The sequence below is a fragment of the Pristiophorus japonicus genome, chromosome 20 (assembly GCF_044704955.1).
Source record: "Pristiophorus japonicus isolate sPriJap1 chromosome 20, sPriJap1.hap1, whole genome shotgun sequence".
Taxonomy (NCBI): domain Eukaryota; kingdom Metazoa; phylum Chordata; class Chondrichthyes; family Pristiophoridae; genus Pristiophorus; species Pristiophorus japonicus.
The window spans coordinates 10,363,565-10,379,891 of NC_091996.1; the positions used below are offsets into that span (position 1 = coordinate 10,363,565).

The 16,327-nt window shown below is 47.1% G+C and overlaps 1 protein-coding gene across 1 annotated transcript in view; it reads left to right on the forward strand.

Moving 5' to 3' along the window:
* Window positions 1-16,035, forward strand: part of LOC139233083 (centrosome-associated protein 350-like) — a 58,889-nt gene extending 42,854 nt beyond the window's left edge. Inside the window, exons 11-14 of the mRNA XM_070863602.1 lie at window positions 7,998-8,122; window positions 11,018-11,129; window positions 14,170-14,270; window positions 15,724-16,035. Coding sequence (XP_070719703.1) covers window positions 7,998-8,122; window positions 11,018-11,129; window positions 14,170-14,270; window positions 15,724-16,035 — 650 coding nt within the window. The remainder of the gene's footprint in view (window positions 1-7,997; window positions 8,123-11,017; window positions 11,130-14,169; window positions 14,271-15,723) is intronic.
* The last annotated feature ends 292 nt before the right edge of the window (window positions 16,036-16,327 follow it).

Consider the following 16,327-nt stretch of genomic DNA (forward strand, 5'->3'; position numbering starts at 1 on the left):
TGATAATGACCAGATAATCTTTTTTTTTGTTATGTTGATTGAGGGATAAATATTGGCCCCAGGGCACCGGGGATAACTCCCCTGCTCTTCTTCAAAATAGTGCTATCGGATCGTTTACGTCCACTTTAGGGAGCAGACAGGGCCTTGGTTTAATGTCTCATTGAAAAGACGGCACCTCTGACAGTGCAGCACTCCCTCAGCACTGCACTGGAGTGTCAGCCTAGATTTATGTGCACAAGTTCCTGGACCCACAATCTTCTGACAAGGGGCCATAAATATAAGATAGTCACTAATAAATCCAATGGAGAATTCAGGAGAAACTTCTTTACCCAGAGAGTGGCGAGAATGTGGAATTCACTACCACAGGGAGTGGTTGAGGTGAGATGAAGAGGGGTGGCATGAGGGGTAGGGTGCATAAACAGCACCATAGGTCTGTTGGGTCGAATGGCCTTGGTTCTGTGCTGTAAATACATTGTAACTTTGCAGGAGGAGGCCGTTCATCCCCTCGAGCCTGTTCCGCCATTCGATTAGGTCATGGCTGATCTGTGCAAAAGCAAAATACCGCGGTTGCTGGAAATCTGAAATAAAAACAGAAAATGCTGGAAATACTCAGCAGGTCAGGTAGCACCCGTGGAGAGAGAAACAGAGTTAATGTGTCAGATCGATGACCTTTCGTCAGAACTGGAAAAATTTAGAGATGTAACATTTTTTAAGCAAGTGCAGGGGCAGGGAAAGGTGGCAGGGGGGGGAGGGAGGGAAGGACAAAAGGGAAGGTCTGTGATTGGGTGGAAGGCAGGAGAGATTAAAAAACAAAAGGAATGATGGTGCGAGCCAAAAGGGGATGGTAAAGATGTGTCTAGAGATGGTCTAAATGGGAATGGCAGAATCATGAACAGCTGCCGTGTGAAAAAATATGGGCAGAGGTTATGGTCTGAAATTGTTGAACTCGATGTTGAGCCCAGAAGGCTGTAAAGTGCCAAAACGAAGGTTGAGGTGCTGTTCCTCGAGCCTGCGTTGAGCTTTATTGGAACAGTGTAGGAGGCTGAGGACGGAGAGGTCAGTGTGGGAGTGGAGCGGGGAATTAAAGTGACAGGCGACTGGAAGCTCGGGGTCACGCTTATGGACTGAACAGAGGTGTTCCACAAAGCGGTCACCCAATCCGTGTTTGGTCTCCCCAATGTAGAGGAGACCACAACGAGAGCAGCGAATACATTATACTCAATTAAAAGAAGGACAAGTAAATCGCTTCAGTAACATATTTAAATCGAGCTCCCACAGTACAGTGGACTGCTGATGGTCACCATCAGGAGTGAGAAATGAATAGTGGGATGATATAAGACTTGTATTTCTATAGCGCCTTTCACAAACTCAGGATGTCCCAAAGCGTTTTGCAGCCAATGAAGTAATTTTCAAGTATAGTCACTGTTGCAATGTCGGTGACACTACAACCAATTTGTGCACGGCAAGCTCGCACAAACAGCAATGAGATAATGACCAGTTAATCTGCTTTAATGATGTTGGTTGAGGGATAAAGATCGGCCCCAGGAATAACTCCCGTGCTCTTCTTCGAAATAGTGCCATGGGATCTTTTACATCCACCTGAGAGAGCAGACGGGGCCTCGGTTTAACATCTCATCCAAAAGACGGCACCTCCGACAGTGCAGCGCTCTCTCAGAGTGAGTGTCAGCTTGGATTTTGTGTTTAAGTCTCTGGAGTGGGACTTAAACCCACAATCTCCTGACTCAGAGGCAAGGGTGCTACCCACTGAGCCACAGCTGACAGCTAGGAAGTGTTGAAAAGGTGCTGGTGTGAGACCATTTGCCAGTACAATACACTACCATCAGAAGAAACGGGGAGAGAAGTGGGGAGGGGGATGAACAAGTTAGAGCAAAAAATGGGGACTATTTTGAGGGCGCTGATGCAGGCTGGGAGTTGTCTTGTTGAGAGATGCAGGTCTCAGCCTTGCAAAAATTTGCTCAACTACCGCATGGCTCCCTGCGGGCGATTTAAAATAATTTGACTTTTAAATACCCTACATGCTTCGTGAACGACATTTGCAATCCCTGAGGGCAAATGATTTTAGATCCTGTCAAACATTGAAGACAAAGTACAGGCAGATTGTCAGTCCCACTGGGAAAGGTCAGGTTAAAAGTGCCTTCACATGTCACAATCCATTTCTTTCACGCTATATCTGCCTAAAGAGGGGAACTTAGCAGTGCGGCTGATGGAAGGGGCTGAGATATGATCTGCCGTAGGCCGTGTTACTGACGCAGAATTACATCGATTTACAGCAAGTCTGCCGCACAGAAACAGGCCATTCGGACCAGCTGGTCCATGCCGGAGTTCATGTTCCATACCAACCTCCTCCCACCCCTCTTCATCTCCCCATTTCAGCATATCCTTCTATTCCTTTCTCCCTCATGTGTTTATCTAGCCTCCCCTTAAATATATATATACTATTCGCATCAGCGACTCCCCGTTCTAGAAACAAAAGGCATCAAGGAGTATGGGGAAAAAGCAGGAATATGGTGTTGAGATAGAGGATCAGCCATGATCATATTGAATGGCAGTGCAGACTCGAAGGGCCGAATGGCCTACTACTGCTCCGATTTTCTATGTTTCTATGTTGCTATGTAGCGAGTTCCACATTCTTACCACTTTTATTTTTCTAAAGCTGTTTCTGCTGGATTACATAGATACATAGAAAATAGGTGCAGGAGTAGGCCATTCGGCCCTTTGAGCCTGCACCATCATTCAGTAAGATCATGGCTGATCATTCACCTCAGTACCCCTTTCCTGCTTTCTCTCCATACCCCTTGATCCCTTTAACTGTAAGGGCCATATCTAACTCCCTCTTGAATATATCCAATGAACTGGCCTCAACAACTCTCTGCAGATTCCCTATTGGATTTATTGGTGACTAATACTAATACTTATCTCTATACTAGTGTCAGCTGTGGCTCAGTGGGTCGCATACTCGCATCTGCGTCAGACGGTTGTGGGTTCAAGTCCCACTCCAGGGACTTGAGCATGTAAATCTAGTCTGCTACTCCAGTGCAGTGCTGAGGGAGTGCTGCACTGTCGGAGGTGCTGTCTTTCGGATGAGACATTAAACCGAGGCCCCATCTGGCGCCTCAGGTGGATGTAAACGATTCCATGGCACTCCAAAGAAAAGCAGGGGAGTTGTCCCCCATGTCCTGGGCATAATTTATCCCTCAATCATCATCAGATTATCTGGTCATTATCACATTGCTGTTTGTGGGAGCTTGCTTGTGCGCAAATTGGCTGCTGCATTTCCCACATTACAACAGTGACTACACTCCAAACTACTTCATTGACGATAAAGTGCTTAGAGATGTCCGGTGGTCGCGAAAGGTGTGATATAAATCCAAGTCTTTTCTATATCCCCAAGTCTTGGCCTTCCCCACAGCAGAAACACCTTCTCTGCATCTTCATCATCAAACCCTTTCATAATTCTAAAGTCCTCTATCAGGTCAGACCTCATCCTTTCCTTTTCTAGAGAAAAGAGCCCCAGCCTGTTCAGCTTTTCCTGATACGTATATCCTCTGAGCTCTGGTATCATCCTTGTGGATCTTTTTTGCATCTTCTCCGGTGCCTCTATATCCTTTTTATAATATGGAGACCAGAACTGTGCACAGTGCTCCCAGTGTGGTCAAACCAAGGTTCTATAGAGGTTTAACATAATTCCTCTGCTTTTCAATTCTATCCCTCTAGAAATGAACCCCAGTGCTTTGGTTGCTTTTTTTATCATCATAGGCGGTCCCCCGTATCGAGGATACCAAACTGGTAGCAATATGGTGGAGGAGGATTTCCTGGAGTGCATAAGGGATGGTTTTCTAGACCAATATGTCGAGGAACCAACTAGAGAGCTGGCCATCCTAGACTGGGTGTTGTGTAATGAGAGAGGATTAATTAGCAATCTTGTGGTGCGAGGCCCCTTGGGGAAGAGTGACCATAATATGGTAGAATTATTCATCAAGATGGAGAGTGACACAATTAATTCAGAGACTAGGGTTCTGAACTTAAAAAAAGGTAACTTCGATGGTATGAGGCGTAAATTGGCTAGGATAGACTGGCGAATGATACTTAAAGGTTAGGCAATGGCAGGCATTTAAAGATCACATGGACGAACTTCAACAATTGTCCATCCCTGTCTGGCATAAAAATAAAATGGGGAAGGTGGCTCAACCGTGGCTAACAAGGGAAATTAGGGATAGTGTTAAATCCAAGGAAGAGGCATATAAATTGGCCAGAAAAAGCAGCAAACCTGAGGACTGGGAGAAATTTAGAATTCAGCAGAGGAGGACAAAGGGTTTAATTCGGAGGGGGGAAATAGAGTATGAGAGTAAGTGTACAGGGAACATAAAAAACTGACTGCAAAAGCTACTATAGATATGTGAAGAGAAAAAGATTAGTGAAGACAAATGTCGGTCCCTTGCAGTCGGAATCAGGTGAATTCATAAAGGGGAACAAAGAAATGGCAGACCAATTCAACAAATACTTTGGTTCTGTCTTCACTAAGGAAGACACAAATAACCTTCCGAAATACTAGGGGACCAAGGGTCTAGCGAGAAGGAGGAACTGAAGGAAATCCTTATTAGTCAGGAAATTGTATTAGGGAAATTGATGGGATTGAAGGCCAAGAAATCCTCGGGGCCTGATAGTCTCCCAGAGTACTTAAGGAAGTGGCTCTAGAAATAGTGGATGCATTGATGATCATTTTCCAACAGTCGATCGACTCTGGATCAGTTCCTATGGACAGGAGGGTAGCAAATTTAACACCACTTTTTAAAAAAGGAGGGAGAGAGAAAACGGGTAATTATAGACCGGTTATCCTGACATCAGTAGTGGAGAAAATGTTGGAATCAATTATTAAAGATGAAATAGCAGCGCATTTGGAAAGCAGTGACAGGATCGGTCCAAGTCAGCATGGATTTATGAAATGGAAATCATGCTTGACAAATCTTCTAGAATTTTTTGAGGATGTAACTAGTAGAGTGGACAAGGGCGAACCAGTGGATGTGGTGTATTTGGACTTTCAAAAGGCTTTTGACAAGGTAACACACAAGAGATTGGCATGCAAAATTAAAGCACATGGTACTGGGGGTAATGTATTGATGTAGATAGAGACTGGTTGGCAGATAGGAAGCAAAGAGTAGGAATAAACGGGTCCTTCTCAGAATGGCAGGCAGTGACTAGTGGGGTACTGCAAGGTTCAGTGCTGGAACCCCAGCTCTTTACAATATACATTAATGATTTAGACGAAGGAATTGAATGTAATATCTCCAAGTTTGCAGATGACACTAAGCTGGGTGGCGGTGTGAGCTGTGAGGAGGATGCTAAGAGGCTGCAGGGTGACTTGGACAGGTTAGGTGAGTGGGCAGATGCAGTATAATGTAGATAAATGTGAGGTTATCCACTTTGGTGGAAAAAACAGGAAGGCAGAATATTATCTGAATGGTGACAGATTAGGAAAAGGGGAGGTGCAACGAGACCTGGGTATCATGGTATCATGGTACATCAGTCATTGAAAGTTAGCATGCAAGTACAGCAGGCAGTGAAGAAGGCAAATGGCATGTTGGCCTTCATAGTGAGAGGATTTGTGTATAGGAGCAGGGAGGGCTTACTGCAGTTGTACAGGGCCTTGGTGAGGCCACACCTAGAATATACAGTGTACTGTTTTGATCTCCTAATCTGAGGAAGGACATTCTTGCTATTGAGGGAGTGCAGCAAAGGTTCACCAGACTGATTCCCGGGATGGCAGGACTGACATAAGAAAGACTGGATCGACGAGGCTTATATTCACTGGAATCTAGAGGAATGAGAGGGGATTTCATAGACGCACAAAATTCTGACGAGATTGGACAGGTTAGATGCAGGAAGAATGTTCCCGATGTTGTGGAAGTCCAGAACCAGGAATCACAGTTTAAGGGTAAGGGGTAAGCCATTTAGGACCGAGATGAGGAGAAACTTCTTCACTCAGAGAATTGTGAACCTGTGGAATTCTTTACCACAGAAGATTGTTGAGGCCAGTTCGTTAGATATATTCAAAAGGGAGTTAGATGTGGCCCTTACGGCTAAAGGGATCTGGAAAGAAAGCAGGAATGGGGTACTGAAGTTGCATGATCAGCCATGATCATATTGAATGGTGGTGCAGGCTCGAAGGGCCAAATGGCCTACTCCTGCACCTATTTTCTATGTCGATGTTTCTATGACCCACTTCCATGCCAATAAGGGATGAGTTCACAGGTGTTTTAATGAAAGACCTGATGTTGCCGGTCTCGAACTACATGTTGAAGGGTGGAACATGCCTGTGTGGGGTGGCCGTTGCACACCAGTCACCACACGGGCTTGACAGAGCTAGGTCTTGGTCCAGTGGCAAGGATTAACCAAGATGACTGGAGACCTGCTCTGCTGCATACATTTCGCAGTGTGGGCTGGCCCGTGCTGCCCCTGGGCCCTCGGCTCTTCTAGGCCCCAAACTCACACCTCTCCTGCGCCCCGACCTCACCGCTCCTGCTGTACCTGCCCACGCTCCAATCACCGGCCTGGACCTTGCTGACGTCCAATCCAGTCACCCCCTTTGCTGCCACCGCTCTCCTGCACCAGCTCGTGCTGCTCCCTGGAGAGGTATGCCTCCATGCTGCTCCAGTCCGCCACACACCGCTCTTTTTATGGCCCCGACCTGCCGCTGATGGTCTCTCGCAGTTCGGGACCTCCATGCTTTTTTATGGCCTTGTTGACCTGTGTTGCTACTTTGAGTGATTTGTGAATCTGTACCCCTCGTTCCCTTTGCCCATTTACCCCATTTAGACATTTATTATCCAAGTAGTCTGTCAGCTTTTTCTTCCTACCAAAATGTAACACCTCACACTTAACTATATTGAAATTAATTTGCCATTTACACGTACTTGTGGCCGGCAGCGTACGTACCATTGTGCTGCCGGGAAATAAAGTGGTGTCCGCTGTGGCTCAGTGGGTAGCACTCTCGGCCCTGAGTCAGAAGGTTGTGGGTTCCAGTCCCACTCCAGGGACTTGACTATATAATCCAGGATGACACTCCAATGCAGTAACTGAGGGTGATGCCGTCTTTCGGGATGAGACATTAAATCAAAGCCCCCGTCTGCTCCCTCAGCTGGACGTAAAAGACCCCGTGGCACTATTTTGAACAAGAGCACTGAAGTTCTCCCCCGGTGCCCTGACCAACAGTTATCCCACAACAAACATCACTAAAGACACATGATCGGATCATTATCACGTGGCGGTTTGTGGGAGCTTGCTGTGCACAAATTGGCTGCTGAGTTTTCTACATTACAACAGTGACTCGAAACTCCTGCTTGGCAAGCGAGCCCCAGGTGGGCAGAGGAAACATTACAAGGGCACCCTCAAAGCCCCCTTGATTAAGTGCAATATCCCCACCGACACCTGGGAGTCCCTGGCCAAAGACCGCCCTAAGTGGAGGAAGTGCATCCGGGAGGGCGCTGAGCACCTCGAGTCTCGTCACGGAGAACATGCTGAAATCAAGCGCAGGCAGCGGAAGGAGCGTGCGGCAAACCAGACTCCCCACCCACCCTTTCCTTCAACCACTGTCTGTCCCACCTGTGACAGAGACTGTAATTCTCGTATTGGACTGTTCCGTCAAGAGTCTTCCTCGATTTTAAGGGACTGCCTATGAAGATGACAACAGTGACTACACTTCGTTGTCTGTGAAATGCTTTGGCATGTCATGAAAGGCGCTGTATCAATGCAAGTTCTTTCTTGGCTTTCTGTAGACGATGAGGATCCCTGGGTGATTTCTCTCCCTCGCTAACCCAGGGGTGCTGGGGCCACGAGTGGCACTTTAACCACAGCCCTGCCCGAGATCAGCGAACTCACCTCAAACCATCAATCGTACCTGGGATCACCTCGATCTGCGTATTTATGACCCGAGATATTATCCCTCACTTGCATCTCTCTCTGTGCTCTTTCCAAATTAGATCACTGGGATGATGAGGAAGGCACGCACTCGCGCGAATCAAAGAAACCTTTTGGGACTGGCAAAGTGGTGACCTCGGCTGCTGATGTCCCTTTGGATGAGCAGATTCGAGGGCCACAGAACGCGGTAAGTACAATGCTACTGTGTGTGTCTGGGAACTGGTGGGTTATATAACAGTCTTCATTATATAAGATTGTGGCCTCTTCGGGGGAACTGGTAGCATATTGGTTATGCTACTGGACAAGTAATCCAGAGGCCTGGACTAATGATCCCGGGAGATGAGTTCATAATCCTGGGGAATTTAAATTCAATTAAATAAATCTGGAATAAAAAGCTTAGCATCAGTGATAAAGACTTACATTTATATAGCACCTTTCATGACCACCGGACGTCGCAAAGCGCTTTACAGCCGATGGAAATACTTTTTGGAGTGTAGTCACGGTTGTAATGTGGGAAATGCGGCAGCCAATTTGCGCACAGCATGCTCCCACAAACAGCAATGTGATAATGATCAGATAATCTGTTTGTTGTGATGTTGATTGAGGGATAAATATTGGCCCAGGACAACGGGAAAACTCCCCTGCTCTTCTTTGAAATAGTGCCATGGGATCTTTTAAGTCCACCTGTTTTTGTTAATGCTGCCAATGAAACCGGATTGTAATAATGTTCTGTAGGGAAGGAAATCTGCTGTCCTTACCCAGCCTATATAAAGCTTCCTTGATAAAATGCAACATCCCCACCGACACCTGGGAGTCCCTGGCCAAAGACCGCCCTAAGTGGAGGAAGGGCATCCGGGAGGGCGCCGAGCACCTCGAGTCGCGTCGCCGAGAGCATGCAGAAACCAAACGCAGGCAGCGGAAGGAGCGTGTGGCAAACCAGACTCCCCACCCACCCTTTCCTTCAACCCCTGTCTGCCCCACCTGTGACAGAGACTGTAATTCCCATATTGGACTGTTCAGTCACCTGAGAACTCACTTTTAGAGCGGAAGCAAGTCTTCCTCGATTTTGAGGGACTGCCTATAATGATGATGATATGTGGCTCTTAGCTGCCCTCTGAAATGGCCCAGCAAGCCACTCAGTTGTAGTCAAGAAGGGCAATTGGATATGGGCAATAAATACTGGCCGTGAATGAATAAAAAAAACGGGTCAGTTAGCGGAACATTCAGACCAAAGTGGCATGAAGGTTGAACTCTTAGTCCATCCCCAGTTATCTGATCTCGTCCAACCTCCTCAGTCCGAAGACTGAGGAAAGAAAAAAAAAATCCGCTCGTGTTCTTCCTCCTGACTGACCTGCAGTAACCCCCACCCACTGGAAAGTGCATGTGTGGCTGTTACTGCTGCTGACTACCCAGGTTCACACATGTAGGGATCAGAGGACAGACAAAGCAGGAGTCTGAACCTTCAAGCGAAGTCAAATAAAAGTGAAGCGGGGGTGGGGGGCGCGGGGAGAGATAAAGTAGATACTCAGTCATCTTATCAGATCATTTCAGAAACTGTGAGATCAGAGGTTGAGCAAATGCCCAGCTACATTTGTTGAACGGATTCCTTGACGTAGATTAAAAGAGAACCTGAGTTACTGAATCTGAATATATTCTTCATGTTTTACACGGAGTAAATAAAACACTGATCGAACACAATCAAATAAATTTTGGGTCAATTCTTGTGCGAGTTTGAAGGGTGCAGCATTCCGTTAATAGTCAAGCTCCCGCTGTACACAGCCTGTGTATCTTGTCCAAACCAGTTTGCCAAGAGGTGTACGATGAATGTATCAGGATCTCTACAAACTTTAGAAAGGGACAATTTACGAATTTTTGGACCACAGTCCAGTTAATTCCTCGAACATTTGAGTTGAAAGCAAAACAACAGGAAGCACTTACCAAAAAACAAATATATTACTGAAAGGTGATTAGACTAAATTGTGCAGCTGCCTTTGGTTAACATTTACTTTGGGATTAACTTGACTAAGTGCGGTCAGCGTCAAAACTTGGGAATGCTGCGTGCTGAGATGCCTCACAATATGGGAGAATGGGAAGTGATTTGGCCCATTAGAATTCTATTAAAGTGTGACTGAATGGGAAGAGGTTGGATGTCCTTATGATGGGAAAGAATGGGTTAGAGGTTGGTTCATTCGGATTCTCTAAACTGGGAGCCAAAGGCAAAGGATTTGTTGGAATTCTGGACATCACAACAGCAGTCCATTGGGATCTTGTACAATGGGAGTCACTGGGAAGGGGTTTGGTTCGTTGGAATTTTAGCCTTGGATGAGGTACATGTAGATCTGGGGGCTACTGTGGCTTAAGGAGCTGGTAATTTTGATACTGTTTAGACAGCATATTTATGATCTTGTTTATTTAAAAGCATCAAGGATTAACATCAACATTATTGCTGAAATTTGAACATGTGGGTTACGGGGGCTTTTTCATTCTGTAATAAATAAAAGTAGATTTAAGTAAATATATGTACATATTTTATAAAAGTCTTGCACCTTGCGAACCCATGACACCTGAAATTGTCACATTTAAAAACGTCACAAATACAAAATGGGCACTTGATTGGCTGACATATCGTAACAAATCACAACTGAGCTATCTTTCAGAAACAAAAACAGAAAGCCTATCGTTTTCGGCTGGTTTCTGCTGACGTTGATAACCTGGAAACTCCCTGAGGGAGTTACAAGCATCTGCCAACGTAGCGAAACTCCTCCAACCCTCCAACTAACCCTCAGGATGGGCCCATTTACAACGGAAGGAGTGGCTGAGCAGTCTTACAGGGACAGGACAAATGAATGACGGCTCCAATCTCAGCAGCTAACCATCACATTTTCTTACACCAGAGCCCAGACTACCCAGGAGCAACACGCCAGATGACGACCCAGCATTAATGAAGCCAAGTCACTTAGGGTCAAAGTGCGGCTGAGCTGTACCAGACTGGCTAACTAATGTCAGCCTGTAGAATTCAACGTTGTGTCTTATAACTTGAGGTTAAAATGGGACCTTTTATATTTGGTTTTCCCCATTACAGAAACCTCCTGCTGAAAGCCTGGCTCAGATGTCGACAATTGTTCTGGAACCTTCTGAAAAGTCAGCAAAGGAGGTAGCTGAGATTCAAGCAGACAAAGGTTTACCTATCGCAGGTAAGAAGGGAAAATAATCTTTCTCAAAGAAAGAAGACTTGCATTTATATAGCGCCTTTCACGACCACCGGGTGTCTCAACATGCTTAACAGCCAATGAAGTACTTTTGGAGTGTAGTCACTGTTGTAATGTGGGAAATGCGGCAGGCAATTTGCGCACAGCAAGCTCCCACAAACAGCAATGACCAGATAATCTGTATTTTTGTTCTGTTGAATGAGGGATAAATATTGGCCAGGACACCGGGGATATCTCCCCTGCTCTTCTTCAAAATAGTGCCCGTGGGATCTTTTACGCCCACCTGAGAGAGCAAACGCATTCCAATTAACTTTTTTCTTTCCAAAGATCTCTTCTCTTACCAGCCAACCTTTCCCCCGGTTCTGCTGGAGGTGTTTGGCACCTTGCTGGGGTTCGGTGCAACGGATGCCAGTTGCCCTGTGGTACCTTGGCTCAGTGCCCTTCTTTTGCGTGTGTGCCGGGACCCTGACTGTCAGCAGGGTGTTAGAATGCGAGAAGGTTGAACAGATTCCCATTAGCTCTATAATTTAGCTCCACTTGCTCAGGGTGAGATGAAGCATTGCAGCAAGGAAGATCGAGAAGAGCGTTGGTGCGATGATGCAGCCCTGCTTGACCCCCGGTCCGGAAGTGGATTGGGTCTGTGGTGGATCCATTGGTCAGGATCACGGCTTGCATGTCATCGTGGAGCAGGCGGAGGATCATGACAAACTTTTGAAGGCAGCCGAAATGGAGGAGGACGACGAAACTCCCAAAGCAAGCGCTCTACGCAGAGCTTCGACGCGGCAAGTGAGCCCCAGGTGGGCAGAGGAAACGCTTCAAGGACACCCTCAAAGACTCCTTGATAAAGTGCAATATCCCCACCGACTCCTGGGAATCCCTGGCCCGCGACCGCCCAAAATGGAGGAAGAGCATCCGGGAGGGCGCTGAGCACCTCGAGTCCCATCGCCGAGAATAAGCGGAAACCAAGCGCAGACAATGGAAGGAGTGTGTATCATCCCAGGCTCCCCACCCATCCGCTCCTTGAACCACTCTCTGCCCCACCTATTACAGAGACTGCAATTCCCATATTGGACTCTTCAGTCACCTGAGAACTCACTTTTAGAGTGGAAGCAAGTCACCCTCGACTCCGAGGGACTGCCTGTGATGATGATGATGTTAGAACGTGAAGGCACGAACGCCAGTCTGACCACCTTCTCCTCCGATGCTCCCACACACGCGAGAGCTGCTGGATACTGAAATCATTTCCTTCTTAAAATGCAAGAAGTCTCAGGGAGGGAAGGAACAGCTTCAGCAGAGGTCTGGATAGACCTGGGTGTGCCCAGACGTACTGCAGTCTGGTGCGGTTGGAAGCTGTCACTTTCCATGTTGTACGAAGGGGTGTCAGAGCGACCTCACATCGGCCGTGGCTCAGTGTGTGTAGCACTCTCGCCTCTGAGTCATAACGTCGTGGGTTCAAGTCACACCCTGTCTTTCGGATGAGACATTAAACCGAGGTCCCGACTACTCTCTCAGTGGATGTAAAAGATCCCACAGCATTAGTTTGAAGAAGAGCAGGAGAGTTCTCCCCAGTGCCCTGTCTAATGTTTATCCCTCCACCAACACCTAAAACAGATTATCTGGCCGTTATGACATTGCTGTTTGTGGGAGCTTGCTGTGCGCAAATTGGCTGTCGCGTTTCTCACATTACAACAGTGGCTACACTCCAAAAGTACTTCATTAACTGTAAAGTGCTTTGGGACATCCTGTGGCCATGACAGGCGCTATATAAATACAAGTTTTGGAAGTTACTTTACTTCATTTCTATCAATCTCTGTGTTGAAATTTTCAGTTGAATCCCCAGCCTCAACTGTTATTGGGGGGAGAGAGTTCCAGATTCCCACTACCCTTTGTGTGAAGGAGTGCTTCCAGACATCACCCCCTGAACGGCCTGGCCCTAATTTTATGATTATGTCCCCTTGTTCTGGACTCCCCCTACCGGAGGAAATAGTTTCTCTCTATCTACCCTATCTACTCCTTCAATCATCTTAGACACCTTAATTAGATCATCCCTTAATCTTCTATACTCGACAGAACACAAGCCTAGTCTATGGAACCTGCCCTCATAATTTAACTCTTTTAGACTTGGTAACGCACCTGATCTAGTCTCTCATTGCTGGTGTGTTTGGTCCAACCATTGAGAATACATATCCTGAACTATGAGTCCCCGTCACCTTTCACTCTCGGCATTCTTTTTCTTTCATATGGCAGTAACAAAGTCATCATCATCATAGGCAGTCCCTCGGAATCGAGGAAGACTTTCTTCCACTCTAAAAATGAGTCCTTAGGTGGCTGAACAGTCCAATATGAGAACCACAGTTCCTGTCACAGGTGGGACAGAGTAAGGGAGGGTGGGAATTGTTTGCTGCATGTTCTTTCCGCTGCCTGCGCTTGTTTTCTGCATGCTCTCGGTGATGAGACTCGAGATGCTCAGCGCCCTCCCGGATGCACTTCCTCCACTTAGGGCGGTCTTTGGCCAGGGACTCCCAGGTGTTAGTGGGGATGTTGCACTTTATCAGGGAGGGTTTGAGGGTATCCTTGAAACATTTCCTCTGCCCACCTTTGGCTTGCTTGCCGTGAAGGAGTTCCAAGTAGAGAGCTTGCTTTGGAAGCCTTGTGTCTGGCATGCGGACAATGTGGCCTGCCCAGCGGAGCTGATCAGGTGTAACAAAGTAACAAAGTAAATCAAATGTCAATATCCAAGTTGGATATCCAGGCCAAAGCTTCCGGTGTAACAGCGTGGATATCTTGTAGGCTGCCTGCGACTTCCCTCTCAGGGCAGTTCTCAGTGAGGTGCTCCAGGGTCTGATTAGGAGCTCCAATGTCACATGATGGGGATGCTTCAATCGTCCACCAATGGGAAAGGCAGCAGCATCGACCGTGACCGGTTCTGAGGCAGTTGATGGTTGTCCACTCTTTGCGAGGAAGGTTTGATCCTTCAGGCTGTACTGTGGTGTCCTCTATAAGGAATCCATTCCGTATGTCTCAGTTCTTCCAAGCATTTCGCCACCGGTCATCAAGGCTGAGGGGAGATCGCTGAAGGGCTTTCGGCAACAGTCCAAAATGACCTATATTCGAGATGGGTTGGTGGTAGGTTGTTCAAGTCGGCCTGGATCGGCAGGTCTTTGCTGGTGTAGTGGGCACTGGGGGAGCACCCTGCTTTGCTTTGAACTTTCACCTGAGCCAGCAGAGTAGGCACATGCGCTTTAGTTTAACATCTGGTCCAAAAGACAGTACTCCTTCGGTACTGCATTGGCTCAGAGTCATGGTGCAGGCCTCAAACCCACAACCTCCTGCCCCAGAGGTCAAAGTGCAGCCAACTGAGCACAACACAGTGTACCAGACTGCATTACTGTGCCTATTGTTTTAAAGAGAGGATTTATATTGTGCTAACCATTATAAATCCGCTAATTATTTGGGCGGGCAGCTGTTATGGTCCTATATCTGGATGTGGTTGCATCTGGTTTTATACCGGCTGGCCTAAGAACATAAGAAATCGGAGCAGGAGTAGGCCATTCGGCCCCTCGAGCCTGCTCCGCCATTCAATGAGATCACGGTTGATCTTCTACCTCAACTCCACTTTCCTGCACTATCCCCATATCCCTTGATTCTCTTAATATCCAAAAATTTATCGATCTCTGTCTTGAATATACTCAATGACTGAGCCTCCACAGCCCTCTGGGGTAGAGAATTCCAAAGATTCACCACCCTTCGAGTGAAGAAGTTTCTCCTCATCTCAGTCCTAAATGGCTGACCCTTTATTCCGAGACTGTGACCCCTGGTTCTAGACTCCCCAGCCCGGGGAAACATCCTCCCTGCATCTACCCTGTCAAGCCCTGTAAGAAATTTGTAAAGCCGCATGCTACAGGTTTGATAACCAACCGATTAAACTAGAGGTGATCCAAAACTCGGCTGCCCGTGTACTAACTCGCATCAAGTCCCGCTCACCCATCACCCCTGTGCTCGCTGACCTACATTGGCTTCCGGTTAAGCAATGCCTCGATTTCAAAATTCTCATCCTTATTTACAAATCCTTCCATGGCCTCGCCCCTCCCTATCTCTGTAATCTCCTCCAGCCCCACAATCCCCGGAGATGTCTGCGCTCTTCTAATTCTGCCCTTGTGAGCATCCCTGATTATAATCGCTCAACCATTGGTGGCCGTGCCTTCTGTTGCCTAAGCCCTAAGCTCTGGAATTCCCTGCCTAAACCTCTCCGCCTCTCTACATCTCTTTCCTCCTTCAAGACGCTCCTTAAAACCTGCCTCTTTGAGAAAGTTTTTGGTCACTAATTTCTACTTTTGTGGTTCGGTGTCAAATTTTTATTTCATAATACTCCTGTGTAGCACCTTGGGACGTTTCACTACGTTAAAGGTGCTATATAAATAAAAGTTATTGTTGTTGTTGTTGATTATCAGTTCCAAAATATATGTAGAAGATTGTTGTTAAAAAAAAACAGGGAATGTTGATACCGGGTTTTAAAATAATGGGTCGGGGCAAAAACAGGCACAGTTGTGGTTTGAAACGATGAGCCCTATTGTATTAGGTGTGCACACAGCCAGTGGTGTGCCATGGAATGCTGGCCGATGGGTTCAGGCTCACGCTTGCCAGCATGGTGAGTTCCTGCTCCCAGTTCCACACTGCACTGTATGCATCTGTGAGTACGTTCACAGGTTTTAAGAGCTGTTGCCTGTTCCTGGGCCTGGCCAAGGTAGCCATTAACAGGTGCAGGCAGCGGGCGGTCGAGGAGGTCATTCAGCCCGACTGCCTGCCTGTCTTCCACGGCTACGTTCTCGCCAGGGTGTCCCCTGGAGATGGAGCACACGGTGTCCACCAGTACGCTCACGGCCTTCCGTGAGAGATGCGCACCGGAGGGACTGGAGTGCATCATCATCCCCGGCAACCAAATTTTTATTTGATTGATTAAAGTTCCATTTAAAGTTTTATTTGTTAATTTGTGTGTTCTAGTGTCCCTTTAATAAGGGGGCACTCGGCTTTATCTGTTTATTAAAATAGTTGTAGTGTTGTTGAGTTGTGTGTGGCTTAGCCAGTCACGTGATGGTCACAAAACTCAATAAAACCCCAGCCAGTTGGGTTCGGGGGATCCACGATGAGGCAGGTGATTGTGAGCCTGGTGGATGAACTGGTAG